This window comes from Chinchilla lanigera, unplaced genomic scaffold (genome assembly GCF_000276665.1).
Source record: "Chinchilla lanigera isolate Chin_1 unplaced genomic scaffold, ChiLan1.0 scaffold00045, whole genome shotgun sequence".
NCBI lineage: Eukaryota > Metazoa > Chordata > Mammalia > Rodentia > Chinchillidae > Chinchilla > Chinchilla lanigera.
Window position 1 is genome coordinate 11,907,904 of NW_004955446.1, and position 17,847 is coordinate 11,925,750.

The 17,847-nt window shown below is 36.6% G+C and overlaps 1 protein-coding gene across 3 annotated transcripts in view; it reads right to left on the reverse strand.

The window, feature by feature from the left end:
• Positions 1–17,847, reverse strand: part of Il31ra (interleukin 31 receptor A) — a 105,986-nt gene that overhangs the window by 50,022 nt on the left and 38,117 nt on the right. For all 3 annotated transcript variants that reach the window (XM_005392691.2, XM_005392690.2, XM_013518468.1), the window contains 2 exons: positions 12,164–12,333; positions 343–482 (listed from right to left, as the gene is read on the reverse strand). In XM_005392691.2, coding sequence (XP_005392748.1) covers positions 343–482; positions 12,164–12,333 — 310 coding nt within the window. The remainder of the gene's footprint in view (positions 1–342; positions 483–12,163; positions 12,334–17,847) is intronic.

The window sequence follows — 17,847 nt, forward strand, 5'->3', positions numbered from 1 at the left end:
AATAAATAAATAAATAAATAAATAAATAAATAAATAAATTTAATTCAAAAAATTGGAAAAAAAATTGCTGGCAGCTAACATAGCTAGACACAAACCAGAGTAGTATGCAAAAGTAAATTTCTCCTTAGTTAATATGTCATTGTGCTCAGAATGTAAAATGGCTATGGTAGAATACTTTTCCAATCTAAAGGGTACACATGGGAAACTTTGAAGTACTCGCTATTGTTTTCTTTTATTTTCAATGTAGAAAGTGAAAACAATGACTTCAAATCAACAAAAGTTGTCCATGAATCTCTTCCTGGGATCCACTATCAGAAATATTATAATAATGGTATAACTTACCCAGTGAGTACTATTGACTGTCTTGAATCGAAGTATATACTTTAAATTAGATGATAAACGGGATTTCCACCTTATCTGAAGCATTTTTTTGATGCCCAAAACTGGCTTCACACTTAAAATCTCAGGTGGTATAGTTTTCACTGAAAATAAAAATCACACAATTCTCATATTTGCAAAAATGACCAGAAGACACTAATAACATCCACCTAAAATCAAAAGTACAATAAGCCTAGAAAGGAAATGGTAGGGCATATTTTGCTGCCACTATGTGCAGATGGTATTAGCGATGTAGTGAAAAAGGAATGCCACCTCCCACCCCCAGTTATCTCCAAACAAAGGAATCCCAGTGAAAAGAGAATTAGTTCTGTGAGTTTTCAGCAAATCAGCTGAAAATGGATCATATCTTGTACTAGTAGATCATATCTTTTTTGGGGATAAGATCTCACTATGTAATTCAGGCTAGCTTTGAACTCACTATGTAACCCAGGCTGGCATCAAACTTGCAGCAATACTCCTGCCTCAGCCTCTGAGTATTTGGGTTACAGGCAAGCACCATCATGCTGGACTGATGGATCACATCTTATGCCAGACAGAAGAGAGGTAAAAAATGACTAATATACAACAACAATATTAATATAATTATGAACAAACATAAGTTGTAGAATAAACTATAACAGAATTTTTAAAGAGAGGGGAAGAGGTTAGACAACAGAAAACAGTTGTTCCTTTTCCCTGCTCTCCCCTCCCCTGGGCCTCTTTCCTGATTCCCAGGATGAGAGAACACTCATGAGAAAGCACCTCTCATTTTCCTTGCACAGCAAACATTCTAGCCCCAAATCTCTCTCCTTGAAAATACACCTTTTATGATTATGAAAGTAGCATATGCTCAATTTTTAAATATAAACCACACAAAGAAAACCTAAAAATCACAATTCAGTCCATCAGAGATAACTCATTAATAGTTTTGTATATTTCCATTCATGATTATTTCTGTGTATTTGTACATCTTTTAAACAAAATTGATATGCTAGATAAAGTCTTTGCCTTCTGAAATAACATTATTTATTTTTCTATTAAACATTATCTATTAAAAGTTCTTCAAATTATTTTTTAAAAGCTTCATAATATTCTACTTTATGGATGAATAAGATTTATTTGGCCACTTTTTTCCTATTGCACGTTCATAACATTTCCAATATTTCACTTAAAAGAAAGGGAAAGCTGGTCTTAATCAGAGAGAAGCTAGTCTTAATCAGTTTAGAATTAACACCATGCACATAGCAAGTATCAAGTACGTTTTAAATAAATGAATGGATAATAGTTGACTCTTTTCCTGCATTGCTGATGGGTTCCTTAGATTCCTTACAATAGCCTGCCTGAGTAAAAGGATGTAAACACTTTTAGGGCTACTGGCACACAGTGCCACTTTGCTTTTTTAAAAAGTTACAACAATTTCAATTCCAGTCAACAGTGTGTGCATACCTGTCTCAGCACATTCTTGCTAGCTAAACTTGAATACTATCATTTTAATCTTTGTAATTGCTGAAAGAGTTTGGAGAGCCAAAAAACCCCTACCTAAGTCATGGAATTAAAAACATCAGGTAAAAATATTCAGAAAGCTCTTGGTGGCTACTCTAAAAATAATGTGTATTCATTATGACTTTATTGAATTATTAATTCTATGTGGTCCCTCCACAGGTAAACATTAGACATAGTAAGTATTTCCATAAGATTGTGTATATATACAGGCACTTGATAAGTTATTTTTTAGGAAAATCATTTTGTTGTCTCCTAATCTCCTAAATTTATGACACCCATTTCACAGAAGAGATTTGGAGAAGTTAAATAAATTCCCAATAATAAGCCATACTAATTTTCATTTGTTCTGAGCCCAAGGTGAAAGGTCCCTGCCCTTACTCATTACACTAGACTGCCTCCTGTAAGAATAAATACAAATTCTTCTTAAATCTCCACCCAACTCTACAACTCTATCACTAAGCACGCACAAGTGATTAATTCTTTCTCTGATGAAAATGGCTCTCAGAAGGACTCATCAAGATCTGATGAATATCAAGAGACATTAACTGACCTCATTTATATATTTATATTCTTACCTATCTGAAGGCAGATTGGAGGGATTGTTTTGCCTAATTTGAATGTCGCATGGGATAAGTGACAGAGAGAGCTCATGAGAATTACAAGGAGACCATAGATCTACAGAAGCCTGGAACAAGGGATTTTGCATGGAGGCACATTACAGACTATAGAAAACTGAATGAAGGTCTCTGGGAAATTAAAATATTCAAAAGCAGGTGTGTATGTGTATAACTTGGACAAGATACACACTCAGAAGGCTTGAGAAGGTCTTTGACCTAGGATGGGTCCCTAGGCTGAGAGAAAACCCAGGTAATCTAGGAAGGACAGTCTGAGCACAGAGCCAGTCTGGAAAGAGTAGGAGACTGGCTATTCTTTCAATGCCCAGTTTTTTAACAACAACAGAAATTACAGTGAATACAAAGAGACAAAAATATAGTCCACTCAAAGAAACAAAATGAACCAACATTTTTGTGGAAGTCCAGACATCAACTTATTAAATAGTTTAAAAGAATTGCCTTAGATATGTTCAAGGCAAGCAGCCTGGGCTGGACGAGGGCACTACCAACTGCCTGGCAACCAAGTAAATGGCCTTGGGTAGCTGAGGACAGGGCACTCCCCTGGCCTTACCACCAGCTCGTGCAAGAGGAGTCAGTGGTGTGGCCAAGATCAGCCCTGCACTCAGCAGTAATCCTACTGCAGACTTGGCAGAATTATTCAGTACAGATTCTAGCTAGGGAACTAACAACAAACTGGGGCCTCAGAGGAATTATTTTAAATAATTTTTTTCTATTTTTATTTTTTAGATTTGGGGGGATTGTATAGATTTTTACTTTTGTTGATTGGTTTGTTTTCCCTGCCCTGCCTCTCTCTTTCCTCACTGGTCCTTTGGTATTCTCTGACATTTATGGTGAATAAACACTGTCTTTAGCGTTTTTGTTTTGTTTCCAAACTCTTTTGTTTTCTCCCTTATTCTTTCTCTCTTGTCCTCTTCTCTAGTTTCCCCAAATTTGAGAGATTTTCCTTAGTCCTTCAGCCTTACTTCTACTATATTTCTCTTCAGCTTTTGCTCTGTTTTGTCCCCTATCCCTGTTAAATTCCCCTTCCCCACAGGATAAAATTATCCTACCAAGCGAAAATGCACTGCATACGAATTCCTGGCCTATGTTTGGAGGCTGTTATATAACTATAAATCTTGCTGTTGGAGGTTGTTATATAACTACAAATACCAAATTAGCAGTCACCACAGATGATCAGTTTCTAGGCTATGCTTGATAATATCATTATTACTAACAGTACTACTTTAACCAAGATGCCATATTTGTTGTAATCAATTGTTTACCCTTATACAACAACACTGTGATAATCTGGGGTCACAACCAGCCCCATAGTCCTATACCAAAGGACTGGGTGCTGAGCCAAATAGATAGCAACACATCATCCCTAACGAAGTGAGAGTATAGGATCCTGGGACAGACACAAAAACTGACAACCAGCTACACCTAGAAGACATCTCAGAAGAATAAACATCTCCTAGGGAAGCTTCAATACCAGTAATAAAGCTACCTAACATAAGAAAAAATACAAGCAACACACAAAACAAATCAAAATTTAAAAAATAGAAAATGACAAGATGCAGAAGCAAAATGCAATCACACACTTCTAGCCCAACAAGGACAACTCCAGGGGACAATGAGATAGAAGAAAACAGAAGCCATCCACTTGAATTCACTGGAATGACAGTAGAAAAAATTTTTAAAATATACATGACACTATAGAGGATATCAAAACAGAAACAATCTCACAGATTAAAAAAAAAAGAGAGATGATCACCATAATAAAAGACTTGCTTAACAAATCTAGAGTAGGCATAGAAAATAATTGAGGAGCATAGAAAAATAATGGAAATCATGAATGCCCAACATAGGAAAGAAGTGGAATCCATAAAACACATTCAAATAGGTATCCAGAAAATTATAAATTCCATGAAAGCTTGCAAAAACATATCAAAGATAGTGAAGACAGACTATCAGACTTAGAAGACTGGATTGTTGTTAGTGATAATGAAAAGAAAGATTTTTAAAAATAGCAAGGGACCATGAAAAAACAATCTGACAGCTACAAAAAAGAATATAAGACTTATTGGAGTCAATGAAAATGTAGGAGTCTGCACAAATAACATCTTAAAAACCTGTTCAGAGAAGTAATAGTCAAACTTCCCAAGCATGGTGTGGTGGATTGACAACTACTGGTCAACTTGTAACACCCAGCTGAACTGAACAAGCATGGTGCTGGGTATGGGAGGCCTACCTGATGATTGTTGCCAGCAGCATAACAGGCAGAACTGGAGCAGAAGAGAAGCTGTTAGGACACTGTAGGGAGCTGTTGGTTTTCCTGGAGGAGCTTGTCATGCTGGCTTTCCTGACAAACTCAGTTGTTCTTATCATTGAGGCAGCTTGGGACCTTACTGTTACCGGGCATGACTACAGTTCACATTGGGGAAGCTCTGGTCCTCACTTTGAGCATTGCTTCCTGGCTCTGGAGGGGAAGATGGTGCACTGCTCAGTCTCCTGGAGAAGCTTTTTGCTCTGGTTTTCCTGATGAGAACTTAGCTGTTCACATCATCGGAGGAGCTTGGGACCTCACTGTTGCTGAGGATGTCTGTGATACATTTGGGGGGAGCTCTGGTTCTTACTTTGAGTGTTGCTTCCTGGCTCCAGTGCAGATCCCTCAGCCTGCTAGCACAGATCCTTTATCCACTGGCACAGACTTTCTAGCTTCCACTACTGACTTTTGGACCTTCCCAGTGCAGATCTATGAAACAGACCTGCATGAGACATTGTTGTGGACTCCTGGCCTCCAGTTGCACTTCTGGGCAGCATTGTTATAGGCTCTAGGTCTTCAGCTGGATTCATGCAAGATATTACCATAGGATTCAGGCCCTCAGCTGGATTCTTTGGTTTTTGTGGACAGATTTCCTGCACTTTTTTTGTATGTGACTCTTTGGGTGACAATTAAAAAGTAATTCTATGAATTATGCAGCCTGTATTATTCCCCTTGCAAAACCCCAAACTACAACACATGGAAAAAGAATTTGACATACACTAAGTGAGGCATACAGAACTCCAATTAGTTATGATCAAAATAAACTTACACGAAGGCATATAATAATCAAGATTTCAGAAATCCTATATGAGAACATACTAGTAAAAGGTGTTAGAACAAAGAAACAAGTCACCTATAAAGGGAAGACCATCAGAATCATAGCAGATTTCTAAACACAAACCTCAATACAAGGAGAACTTGGAGTGAAGTATTTCATGCCCTGAAAGAAAACAATTTTCAACCCAGATTGATGTATCCTGCAAAATTATCTATCAGACTTAATGGAGAAATAAACTACTTCCATGAAAAAGAACAACTGAAGAAATTTATGATAATCAAACCAGGTCCACAAGGAGTTCTGAAAGATATTCTAGAAAGAGAAAAAAAATCCCACAATTCTAAGAATACCAATATAAAGAAGCCACCAGGCAAGGCAGGCAAGCAACTAAACACAGGGGAAAGAAAGGGAACCATCAACAGGAAAATTATATGACAAAGACAAGCAACTACATATCAGTTGAAATCATTAATGTAAATAGTCTCAACTCACTAATCAAAAGGAATAGACTGGTAAAATGGTTCAAGAAACAAGACCCAACAATATGCTGCACTGAAGAAACACATATAACTGAAAAGAAATTCATAGACTGAAAGCCAAAGGATAGAAAACAATATTCCATGCCACAGGAATCTGGAAAAAAGCAGGAGTAGCTACTCTATTTGCAGAAAATGTGAACTTCAAGCCAAGACTGATCAAAAGAGATAAAGAAGGGTACTACATACTTGTTAAGGGGAAACTGCATGAAGAAGAGATAACAATCATAAATATATATGCACCAAATACAAGGGCACCCACCAGTAAAACATATTAACAGACAGAAAAAATCAAATAAGCACTAAAACAATTGTAATGGGGAACCTTAAGACCACATTCTCACAATTAGATAGGTCAACTAGACACAAAATCAACAAAGAAATATCAGAATTAAACCAAACCTGTGAACAAAGATGTCCACAAATATCTACAGAGTATTCCACCCCACAACATCAGAATAAACATTCTTCTGAGCTGCACATGGCACACTCTTCAAAACAGTCCACATACAAGCCCATACAACAGGCATAAGTAAATGCAAAAGAATTGAAATTATCCTGTGCATATTATGGGACCATAGTGCTATGAAACTAGAAATCAATGGCAAAAGAAACCACAGTAAGTCCATAAACACATGGAAATCAAATAATACCCTACTAAACAACCAGTGGGTTACAGAGGAAATTAAAGAAGAAATTAAACAATATCAACAATTTAATAAAAATGCTGATACAGCATATTGGAACTTATGGAACACAATAAAAGCAGTCCTAAGTGGAAAATTAATAGCAGCAAACTCTCACATAAGGAAAACAGAATGAGCTCAAATAAACAACTTAATGTTGAACCTCAAACTTCTAGAAAAAGAACAACAAATCAAGTCCAATGTTCATATAAAGGTGGAAATTATAAAGATCAAAACAGAAATTAATGTAATTGAGACTAAGAAAACAGTACAAAAAATAAATGAATTGAAGAGTTGGTTCATTGAAAGATTAAATCAAATTGACAACACTTTAGCCAACTTAACCAAAAAAAAAAAAAAAAGAAAGAAAAGATTCAAATTCATGCAATTAGGAATGAAAATGGTGAAGTCACAACAGACCCTGTGGAAATCCAGAAGATCATCAATACCTATTTTGAGAAACTTTACTCTAATAAAATAGAAAACACAGAATAAATGGACAGATTCTTAAATACATATCAATTACCAAAGTTGAATCAAGAAGATATAAAAATTCTAAATAAACCAACATCAGTCAATGAAATTGCAAATGTAATTAAAAACTTACCAAAAATGAAAAGCTCAGGCCTTAATGGATTCACTGTTGAATTCTACAAGAAATTTAGGGGAAGAACTAATGCCACTAGTGCTGAAACTCTTTAAGGAAATTGAAAGGGAAGCAATACTTCCAAAATCATTTCTGGAAGCAAGTATTACCTGATTTGAAAACCAAAGAAGAACCCAACCAAAAAAGAGAACTACAGGTCAATCTCCCTAATGAACATTGAAGCAAAAACATTCAACAGGCATGATGGCACATACCTTTAATCCCAGTACTCAAGAGGCTGAGGCAGGAGCATCATTGGGAGTTTAAGGCCAGCCTGGACTACAGAAAGTGAGCTCAAGGCCAGCCTGAACTGCATAGTGAGACCCTGCCTCAAAAAGACAAAAAAAAAAAAAAAAACTTCCACAAGATACTGGCAAATGGACCACAGGAAATCACCAAGATTATGCACTATGACCGAGTAGGATTCATTCCAGAGATGCAGGGGTGATTCAATGTATATAAATCCATAAATGTAAAACACCATTTTAACAGAACCACGGACAAAAACCAAATGATCACCACCTTATCTTTGACAAAGGAGCCAAACACATTCACTGGAAGAAAGATAGACTCTTTAATAAATGGTGCTGGAAAAACTGGTTTCCACATGCCAAAATTTAAAACTAGACCCATGTCTATCACCACGTACCAAACTAAAATCAAAATGGATCAAAGATCTAAATATTAACACAGGGCTGGGTAGATAGCTCAGGGGCACAGTGCCTGCCTGGCAAGCACAAGTTCCTAAGTTTGATTCCTAGTACCAAAAATAAATAAATAAATATTAAGACAGAAACACTAAATCTGCTGGAAGAGAGAATAGGTAAATCTATGGAAGACATAGATATAGACAAAGACTTTATGAACAAAATCCTGATTGTACATGAACCATCACAAAGAATCAACAACTGGGATCTCATTAAAAAGGTTTTACACAGCAAAAGAAATCACCAACAGAGTGAAAAGACAACCTACAGAGTGGGAAAAAATCTTAGCCAGTTTTCCTTTAGACAAAAGACTTCTATCTAGAAAATACAGAGAACTGAAAATAATCAGACTCCCCCAAATTTAAAGACCTAATTCAAAAATGGGTGACTAAGATGTACACATTTCAGAAGAAGTACCAACAGCAAATAAATGAATAAAAAATGTTCAACATCACTGCTCATTTGAGAGATGCAAATTAAAACAACACTGAGATGCCATCTCACTCCATAAAGAACAGCTATCATCAAGAAATCAACCAATAGCAAATGCTGATGGGGCTGTGGGGGAAAAGGAACCCTTCTCTACTGTCAGTGGGAGTGTAGAATGGTACAGCCACTGTAGATAACAGTATGGAGATTCCTCAAAAATCTAGGATTAGAGGTTTGATTTGATCAGCTATTCCTCTTCTGGGTGTCTTCCCAGAAGAATTAAAAACCTCATGCCACAGCAATATATGCACATCCATGTTTATATGAGAACAGTTTATAATAGCTAGATCTTGGAAATAACCAAAATGACCATCAACCAAGGAATTGATAAAAAAGATGCTGTTTTTCTTAATATAATGGAGTATTACTCTGCCATAAAGAAGGATAAATTTCAGGTATTTCTAGGTAAATGGATGTACCTTGAGACTATATTCTTAAGTGAAATAAATCAGACTCATATGCGTAAACACTGCATTGCCTCCCTGGTGTGAAAAAGTGAAAGAGTAAATAAGGACCAAAATGTTCAATAGATATTGTGAAATTGGACAACATTGTTCAAAAGGAAAGAATAACTAGGGTGGGGGAAGAGAGAAAGGAAGGAAGGGAAAAGGGAAAAAAGTGTTTTTAAAAAGGATAAAATGGAAACAAAGATTTGTAAATAAGGAGGGAAAGAGGGATTGAAGGGAGGAGAGGGAACTGGGAAATAAAGGAGGACTCAAAATATATCATGCATGGGTACAAATTCCCTATGATCAATATGATCATTATGTATATCTAAAATACACCAATGAACTTAATAATAATAATAATAAATCTATCAAATTTCTGGCTGATTTCTCTGTAGAAATTGTCAAGCTAGTCCTAAAATCTCTATGGAAATTTGAGGGACTCAATAACCCAAATAATCCTGAGAAAGAACAAGCTTGAACAACTCATTTTCCCAATTTTAAAACTTAATTAAAGTGATAAGTATTGTACTGACACAAAGACAAATATAGATCAATGAGACAGAATTTAAACACCAGGAAAATATTTTACAGTTAGGTGAATTGATGTTTAATAGGGTGCCAAGACAATTCAATAAGGTGGGGTGGGGGGAGGACAGCAACTATCTTTTCAACAAATGGTTCTGGGAGAAATGAATATCCACATGCTAAGAACGAGAGGAGAGTAGAGGAGACGTAACAAGAATGATGTATTAGGTGTATGTGCCAATTTCCCATGATGACTATAGTCATTATGTAGTGCAAATATGTACCAATAAAAATAAAAATTTGAAAAGAAAAACAATGTTGTTGGGCCCCTACTACTATAGTTTGGACCTGGAATGTTCTCCAAAGAACCCATATTTTCGAGGTTTGGTCCCTAGCTTGCGGCTATCAAGAAGTGATGGACCTTTTAGAGATTTTTTTTTTTTTTTTTCCCCCTCCGGTACAGGAACCGAACTCACGACCTTGCGCTTGCCAGGCAGGCGCTTTGCCGCTGAGCTAAATCCCCAGCCCGTGATGGACCTTGTAATAGCTGGGGCATGGAAGGTGGTCTTTAGGTCATTAGAGGATGGCCTTGAAGGGAATAATAGGATCCCAGCCCCTTCTTTCCTCTTTTCTTTTGTTCTCCAGTTAGTAGGTAAGTGGCATTGCCCTACCACTCACTACCACCATGATGTGCCATCACAGGACTAAGCAATGGGGTGGATTGGATAGGGACCAAACTGCAACACTGAGAACGAAATAATTTTTTTTCTCTTTGTAAGTTATTTCAGGTATTTGTGATACAGATAGAAAGCTAACATACTATTTAACACCATATTTAAAAGATTAACTTAAAGTGGATCAAAAGTCTGAATACAGAAGCTAAAGTTCTAAAATCCTTAGAAGAAAATATGACAGTAAGTCTTGCAGGCTCGGGGTAGGCAATGGATCTCAGATGTTACATCTGAAGCTTAAGCAATAAAAGAAAAATATAGATACATTGGACTTCATCAAATTTAAATGGTCTCTGTTTGAAAGGACATTATGAATAAATTAAAAGCAACCCAGAAAAGGAGAAATTTTGTCTTGTTTTTTGGGGTACCAGGAATTGAACTCAGGACCTCAAGCTTGCCAGGCAGGCACTGTTCCACTAAACTAAATCCCCAGCCTATGGAGAAAATATTTGCAAATCATTCATTTGTTAAGGAATTTAAACCAAAGAAAAAGAACTCTTAAAACTCAGTAATAAAAAGACAACAATTAAAAATAGTCAAAGAATTTGAATTGAAATTTCTCTACAGATACACAAATAGCCAATAAGCACATAAAAGATGTTCACCATCAATAATCACTGGGTAAATACACATCAGAACTACAATGAGATACTACTTCACACCCAGTAGGATGACTCTAATGAAAAAGAGAGACAATAACAAGTTTTGGAGAGGAAATGGAGAAAATGTAACCTTTATAAATACCAAAGTGGTGCAGCCACTAGGTATATATCTAAAAGAATTGAAACATACGTTCACACAAAATTTCACACAAACATTCATAGCAGCATTATTTATAATTACCAAAAGTAGAAATAGCCCAAATGTACATTAGCTGACATATGCATGAACAAAACATAGTTTACCTATCCACTGGAATATTATTGAGCTATAAAGAAGAGTGAAGTACTAATATATGATACAACATGGTGAACCTTGAAAACATTATAGTAAGTGAAAAAAGCCAGATGCAAAAGGCCACATATTGTATGACTCCATTAATATAAAATGTTCATAATAGGTAAGTCTTAGAGATGAAAAACTAGATTTGTAATTTCCAGAGGAGGGAAAGGTGAAGAAAGGATTGGAGACTTACCACTAATGGGTATGAAGTTCCTTTTGGAGATAATGAAAATAATACTGAATTAGATAGTGTTGATGTTTTAACAAACTTGTGAATATTTATGAAGAACCACTGAACTGTATACTTTTAAAAGACAAACTGTATCATATGCAAATTATATCTCAAGAAGTCAGTTATTTAAAAATTATATGGTAGGTAAAAATGAGTTTTCAAAACAATTAAAAGGGTCAGGATTAGGGAGAGCTTTTAAAAATGAGCGCTTTACTACTTTTTTCATAAGTATTATGATTTGTGAGGAGAGGGGTCTTTTATATCTTTGAATATAATTTATGCTACAAACTGCAAGAAGAATAAGTAACCAGCTCTTATTTTTCAATTGGCCAATTCCTTTCTTTCTTCTTTTCTTCCTTCCCCCCTTTTTTTCATTCTTTCCTTCTCTCCCTCCTTCTTTGTTCCCTTCCTCCATTTCCTCTTTCTTTGTTCCTTCCCTCCTTTCTTCTTCTGCTTTCCTCCCTCCCTCCTTCTTTCCTTTCCATTTTTCCTTCTTTCTTTGATAAGAAGGTATATCTATAACACATACCTACTATTTCTTTGAGCTTTGAGTCCACAGATGCCTCTTTTTAAAAGAGAATATTCAGTAAACAATATATAAGAATATCAAAGAAAACTTACCTATGTCATTTAAGCGCCAGTGTGTAATGTCAGATTTAATTATCCCATCGGCATTTTGAGCTTCCACCTCAATGTCACAATTATTTGGAGGCGGTATAATTTCACCCAAAAAAGAGCACGAAGCACCTGTAGAACTACTGGATGTACACGTGTAACTTTTTCCGGATTTACTTTGAAGAAAGAAAAACGATTCGCCATGAATTCAGTATAGTACATTGAAACACAGTCATACTTCATACATTAAACAGTATTTGTTAGTTTTAGTCAGAATTTCTGTTGAGAATTGTACAGTCCAGGATTTGGTGTTCCTTTCCTCCAAGAAGAGGTAAAATTTCCTACTTCCTTCCTGCCTGAGATGCTGTGAGCCCTGGAATCTTCCTGTAAGGCCCTGTAAGCCCATTAAAAGCAACATAGCAATACATTTCTTGCTGACAAAAAAATAACGGATTAGCCCTTGAAAATCCAGAATATGGCCTTGAGTATTCATTTTAAAAAATCAAAGAGGATTTTTTAAATAAAGTAGATAGAAATAAAAATTGGATTTAATATGGTTTTTAATATATCTATATTTATTGATATAGAAAGATACTAATATTCTATTATTGCTGAAAAAGTCAGAGTGCATATCATGTACAGAATCATCAGTTATATCAATATATATATTTATGTAACTAGTCATACAAGTATCTGGAAAGGTCTTTGTACAAATGTCAAAGTTTTTACCTTAGGTCAGTGATGGCAAACCTTTTAGAGCCCAAGTGCCAAAACTGCAACCCAAAACGCACTTATTTATCATAAAGTACCAACACCGTAATTAAACTTGAATACTAAGGTTTTAGTTTAGAAAAAACAATGAATACATTAACATCTTTTGTCTTCATAGAAAAACACATTCCATAGGTTTGCCACCACTGTCATAGATGATGATTTTTTACTTTGTTTCAGGTTGAATTTTTAAATCACTGATAGCTAGTTAGCTAGATAAATAGACAGAAGACAGAAAGATAGACAGATTGACTCTATGAAGTCTTGCAAATTAGAAGAAACCAGCTGGGTGAATATGGTTATAACCTACATGTTCCTGATGATTATACGGAACCAGAATTAAAAAAAAACAGGTCCAAATCTCAAGGTTCCATGTTTGTTGGAATTGGGGGTTGGGGAAGAACTTAGACATATGGGATCATTAAATCTTGAAACTAGAAAGGACTTCAAGAATTTCCAATGGTTATTACACATTGCAAAAATGGCCCCCAGGGTGGTAGTTTGTCATGACTACAGACTGTTGAGACAGATAAGGTTTACCCCTGTTATGTGACTTGGGCAAGTTCCTTAACTTCTCTTAGTGTTCTATATGTAAAATGAGGATAGTAATGTACCTATAGTTTCAGGTTTCTATGACATGAATGAGCTTATACATGTAAAGCTCTTTTAAAATGTCAGACATACAGAAGTCAATAAATGTGAAATTCTATTTCTATTATTCTATACTTCACTATTTTTGCATTTATTTATACTTTAACATCTGAGATAGATCCTTTCTCCCCTTTTCCACATCTCAAAATCTCTTTATCAGTTTAAGCCAGACGTGGTGGTGCACGCCTGTAATCTCAGCACTCGGGAGGCTGAGGAAGGAGGATCATTGCAAGTTCAAGGCCAGTCTGGGCTACAAAGTGAGCTCAAGCTCAGCCTGAACTGCATAGGGAGACCATGTCTCAAGAAGACAAAAAAAAAAAAAAAAGTATCAGCTTAAAAGTCACCCTTTCCATTAGGGTATCCCAAAATCCTTTTTTTCTTCTCAAAGAGGAAACCCATTTTCATTGTCTCTAGGTATCAGGTTTTTTTGCTTGTATCACTGATTCACTGACCATAATCTGCACTTACAGTTGACTATCTATAGAGAAAGCCTTCCACTTTTTCCTGGAAAAGATATCTTTTAGTGTTAAGCCTACAAAATGCAAGCAACTAGGAATCCTTGAGAGCCTAGCAAGTTTGGGCCATAAGGGACCAGGATGTAGGCATGGGAGGACCCAAGAATTTTCTCTTTCTACATGTATATCTGGTGAGGCTTTCCCTACTTGCCCTTCAAATCTTAAGGGTGGAGTTCATAGGTCAGCCATAACTGAAGCCTCCATGATGTTGTAACCACCCATAACTGATTTTATTCAAGTTCCTCAAGGATAATATCTCTTACAGGAAGTAAATGGGAAATTTAGAACTACCTGTGTTTACATGTCTTTTCTCTCAGTAATCTAGTAGAGATAAGGCAAGATTTAGGATCCTGACAAGTATACTGAGGTCTTTAGACGACTTACTCAGACCTATAAACTAGGTTAGAGAGATGTAATATTACACTTAAATCAAACACTGACTTCTAATGAGAGACAATGAGTACAGACTTTAATCTGTGAGTTTCTTAAGTATATTACACATACCAGGAGGGCACTTACTTTCAGAGTGGGTTTTAATAGAGCCTAGCCAGCACTGCTGTAGAGGTGACTGGACAGAGAAACCAAAATGTCTCAAAGACCTCTTTGCCCAGGCCCAAGATTTCTTCTGAACTATTACCTGCCTCTGTCTATATTCAGAGGCAATAGATCTCTTTTAATTCAGAGTCATTTATTAGAAAATATGCCCTAAAGAATATAATTGAAAAACTTTCATTTTCTCTCTCACTCTCTTTCAGAAGATTAAAAAGGAGCCATTCCAGTCCTTTCTGATTATTGGTTTCATTTTCTGTTCAGCATATAGTTGGAGTCAATCATAACTTTTATATCTGGAGGCATGTTTTGTTAAGGATTAGTGATCTACCCTGGGAAGGCTCTTGATCTTATCTTTCTGCACCTGAGATGATTAGTATTTAATTCTTACTTGGAGTCATTCTTCTGGCCCTTCTCCACTGCCCTGCCTCTGACAAATAACATGGTTTATAATAGCGTTTGGTCAATCCTCTCCTCTGCAGCTGCTGAATTTCAGGACCAAGTTTCCAGAATGGTGAGTTTCCCCTCCCTGGGACCCTTCCCGGGTGAAACTGATCTTCATTATCTCTGGGCCATATGCTAAAAACCTGGTCTAGATTTAATCCTGAAAGCTCTCAAAAATAGATGTACAAGTTTTAGTCCACATTTATCTGCCTTCTAGTCCTTAAGCAGATCTGGAGATTAACTCCTCTTCTTTCCCCTCAAGAATGATGCTGACTGGTTTTTACAGCATAGGGCAAACTGACTGATTTTTTTACAGCACTGATAAGGTTATTGATAGAATTAAACATTCCTAGGGAAACTTATGAGTTTAATAACAGTTTTAAGTAAGGACAAATATTAAAAATAGCCGCAGCCCCAGTCCCCAGAGGACTAGCTCTCATCCTTATTCTCTCCAGAATAACTTGCAGGCCAGCCACTATTCTCAGAGATAATCTCTTTCTACACTCAAACCTGGCCTTCTTACGCACCCTAGAAATAGTTAAAATTACCTTTAACAGTCTGCCCCATTAGAGGGAAGAGTTACATGTGGCAGTCAAAACAGCAGTTTTGGTCATCAGCTGTAACTGTTCAACAACTATGGCTATCAAAACAACAAGGAGTAGCCTGTATAGCTGGATATTCCAATCAGATAAACCATCACCCTCAGGCCCATCTTAAAAGCTGTCTTTGTTTTTCAGAGGTCTAAAGGTTTTATTCCTTCTGATTCTTATTATAAGAAATCTCTGTTAAGTGAGCTACAAAAAGTTCTGACTAGTCTACTTATAGTTACAAATTTAAAAACTAAAAAAAAGTTATAATTCTCCTTGGCAAAATACATCTGAGTGCCTTTAGTTTTATGTGTAAATTGTCTTATGTGTGTTTGTCTGTATGTCTAATTTGTAACTAGTTACCACACTTAAAGCTGTTTTGTTTGAGCTCAACAATTTTTTCCTTTTTTCTGAAAACATTTATCTATAACTTAAATTGGTCTACAGATGTCATTAGAACTAAGGACGACATACTTTCACCTAGGTTGCCACCTGATCAAAATGATGTCAAAATTGGTTTTACAGCCAAGGTTATAGCTCAGTGGCACAATGCCTGCCTAGCAAGGACAAGGTCCTGTGTTCAATTCCTAGATCAAAAAAAAATTGGTTTTACAAATGTAATACAGTCATCCCTCGCTATATTGCAGTTCACTTATTGTGGCTTCAGTGTATCACAGGTTTTTAAAAATATATATATTTAATTCTGTATCATGCAGTTTTTGCTATATATCACAGGACTTTGCAGATTATAGGCACTTATATAATATTTATGATTTTAATTATTTTTGCCTAAAAATTTAAAACAATATAAAAATATAAAAAATGTTAATTAAAACATATTAAAAGAATACTAAATAAAAATAAAATATAGTATGTATTTCATCAGTGGATGAATACCATGCTGTACACAATGGAAATGCAGTATGCCACTACCATTTGTGCAAGTTTGCTGCGGCAGCTGGCCTAAGTATAGAACACTTTCTTAACCCTGTTTTAAAATATCTCTTTGACTTAAATAGTCATTGTCATATCAGTGCTATAAAACAATATTTTTTGCTTTTTCTCTTTCTTTTAATATAAAATATAAGACTTTCAGCACAAGATCCTTTGTTTAAAAAAAGAAAACTTGGCACCATTGGCTCTGTTTTTGAAATGGAAAAGACAAAAGTTCATCTTACAAGGATTCCCAACATCAGCCCTGTTATTTCTAGGATAACAAACAGGAAGAAATGTGTTTCAGGAACTATTTAACACACCCTTCACATGATGAAACACCTAGTTTTCAGGTAGAATTATAATTTGAAAATTATTATGTTTTGAGTTTTTGAGACAGGATTTCCTATGTAATTTAGGTTAGACTTGAATTCACTATACAGCCCAGACGGGCTTCAAACTCTTGGGAATCCTCCTGCATCTACCTCCCCACAGGCTGGGATTACCATTGTGTGCCACCATACCTGGAAAAAATTATAAAATTTTTATTCTTCTAGAAATAGAATAAAAAGGGTGCTTTTGGTAGTTATGAAAATTTGTGAATCACTGTCCTGGTGAAATATTGTGATAGGGTTCACATCGTAAGTTAGAGGCATGATAAGGTAAGAATGAACAGTTGTATAACACATTCCAAAAAGATGAGGGGCATAGTTTGATACAGTAAATATACAGCCTTGGGGAGCGCCAGCCTTCTGGCTGGCTAGCTTCCTGCCTGCTGTCTCCCAGAGGGTGGGCCCCCAGCGCACAGGGAACCTCGGGCGGGGAGCACCGGTCTTCGGACCGGCGACTCATTCCCGGCCTCGTGGTTCCCGGAAGGAGGGCTTCCGGCACACAGGGAGCTGCAGGTGGGGAGCGCCAGCCTTCTGGCTGGCTAGCTTCTTGCCTGCTGGCTCCCGGAGGGTGGGCCCCCACCGCACCGGGTGGGCCGGCCGCCGCCGCTCAATTGAGATCTATCATGACACAGAGAAACAGTGACACAATTGGCCCACCATGCACCAACTGCAGTTGCCCACCCACGGATGTGTGTGAATCCTTGAAACTTTGAACAACCCCTGGGAATACATGCCATACAATGGGCCACTCTTGCTCCTGCCATTGGGAACCAGAAAGGTCCAGAGTCAGCGGAGGAGCAGCTGCTGAACAAGGACTCAGAGAACATGAGAATGCAGACTAAGCCCAC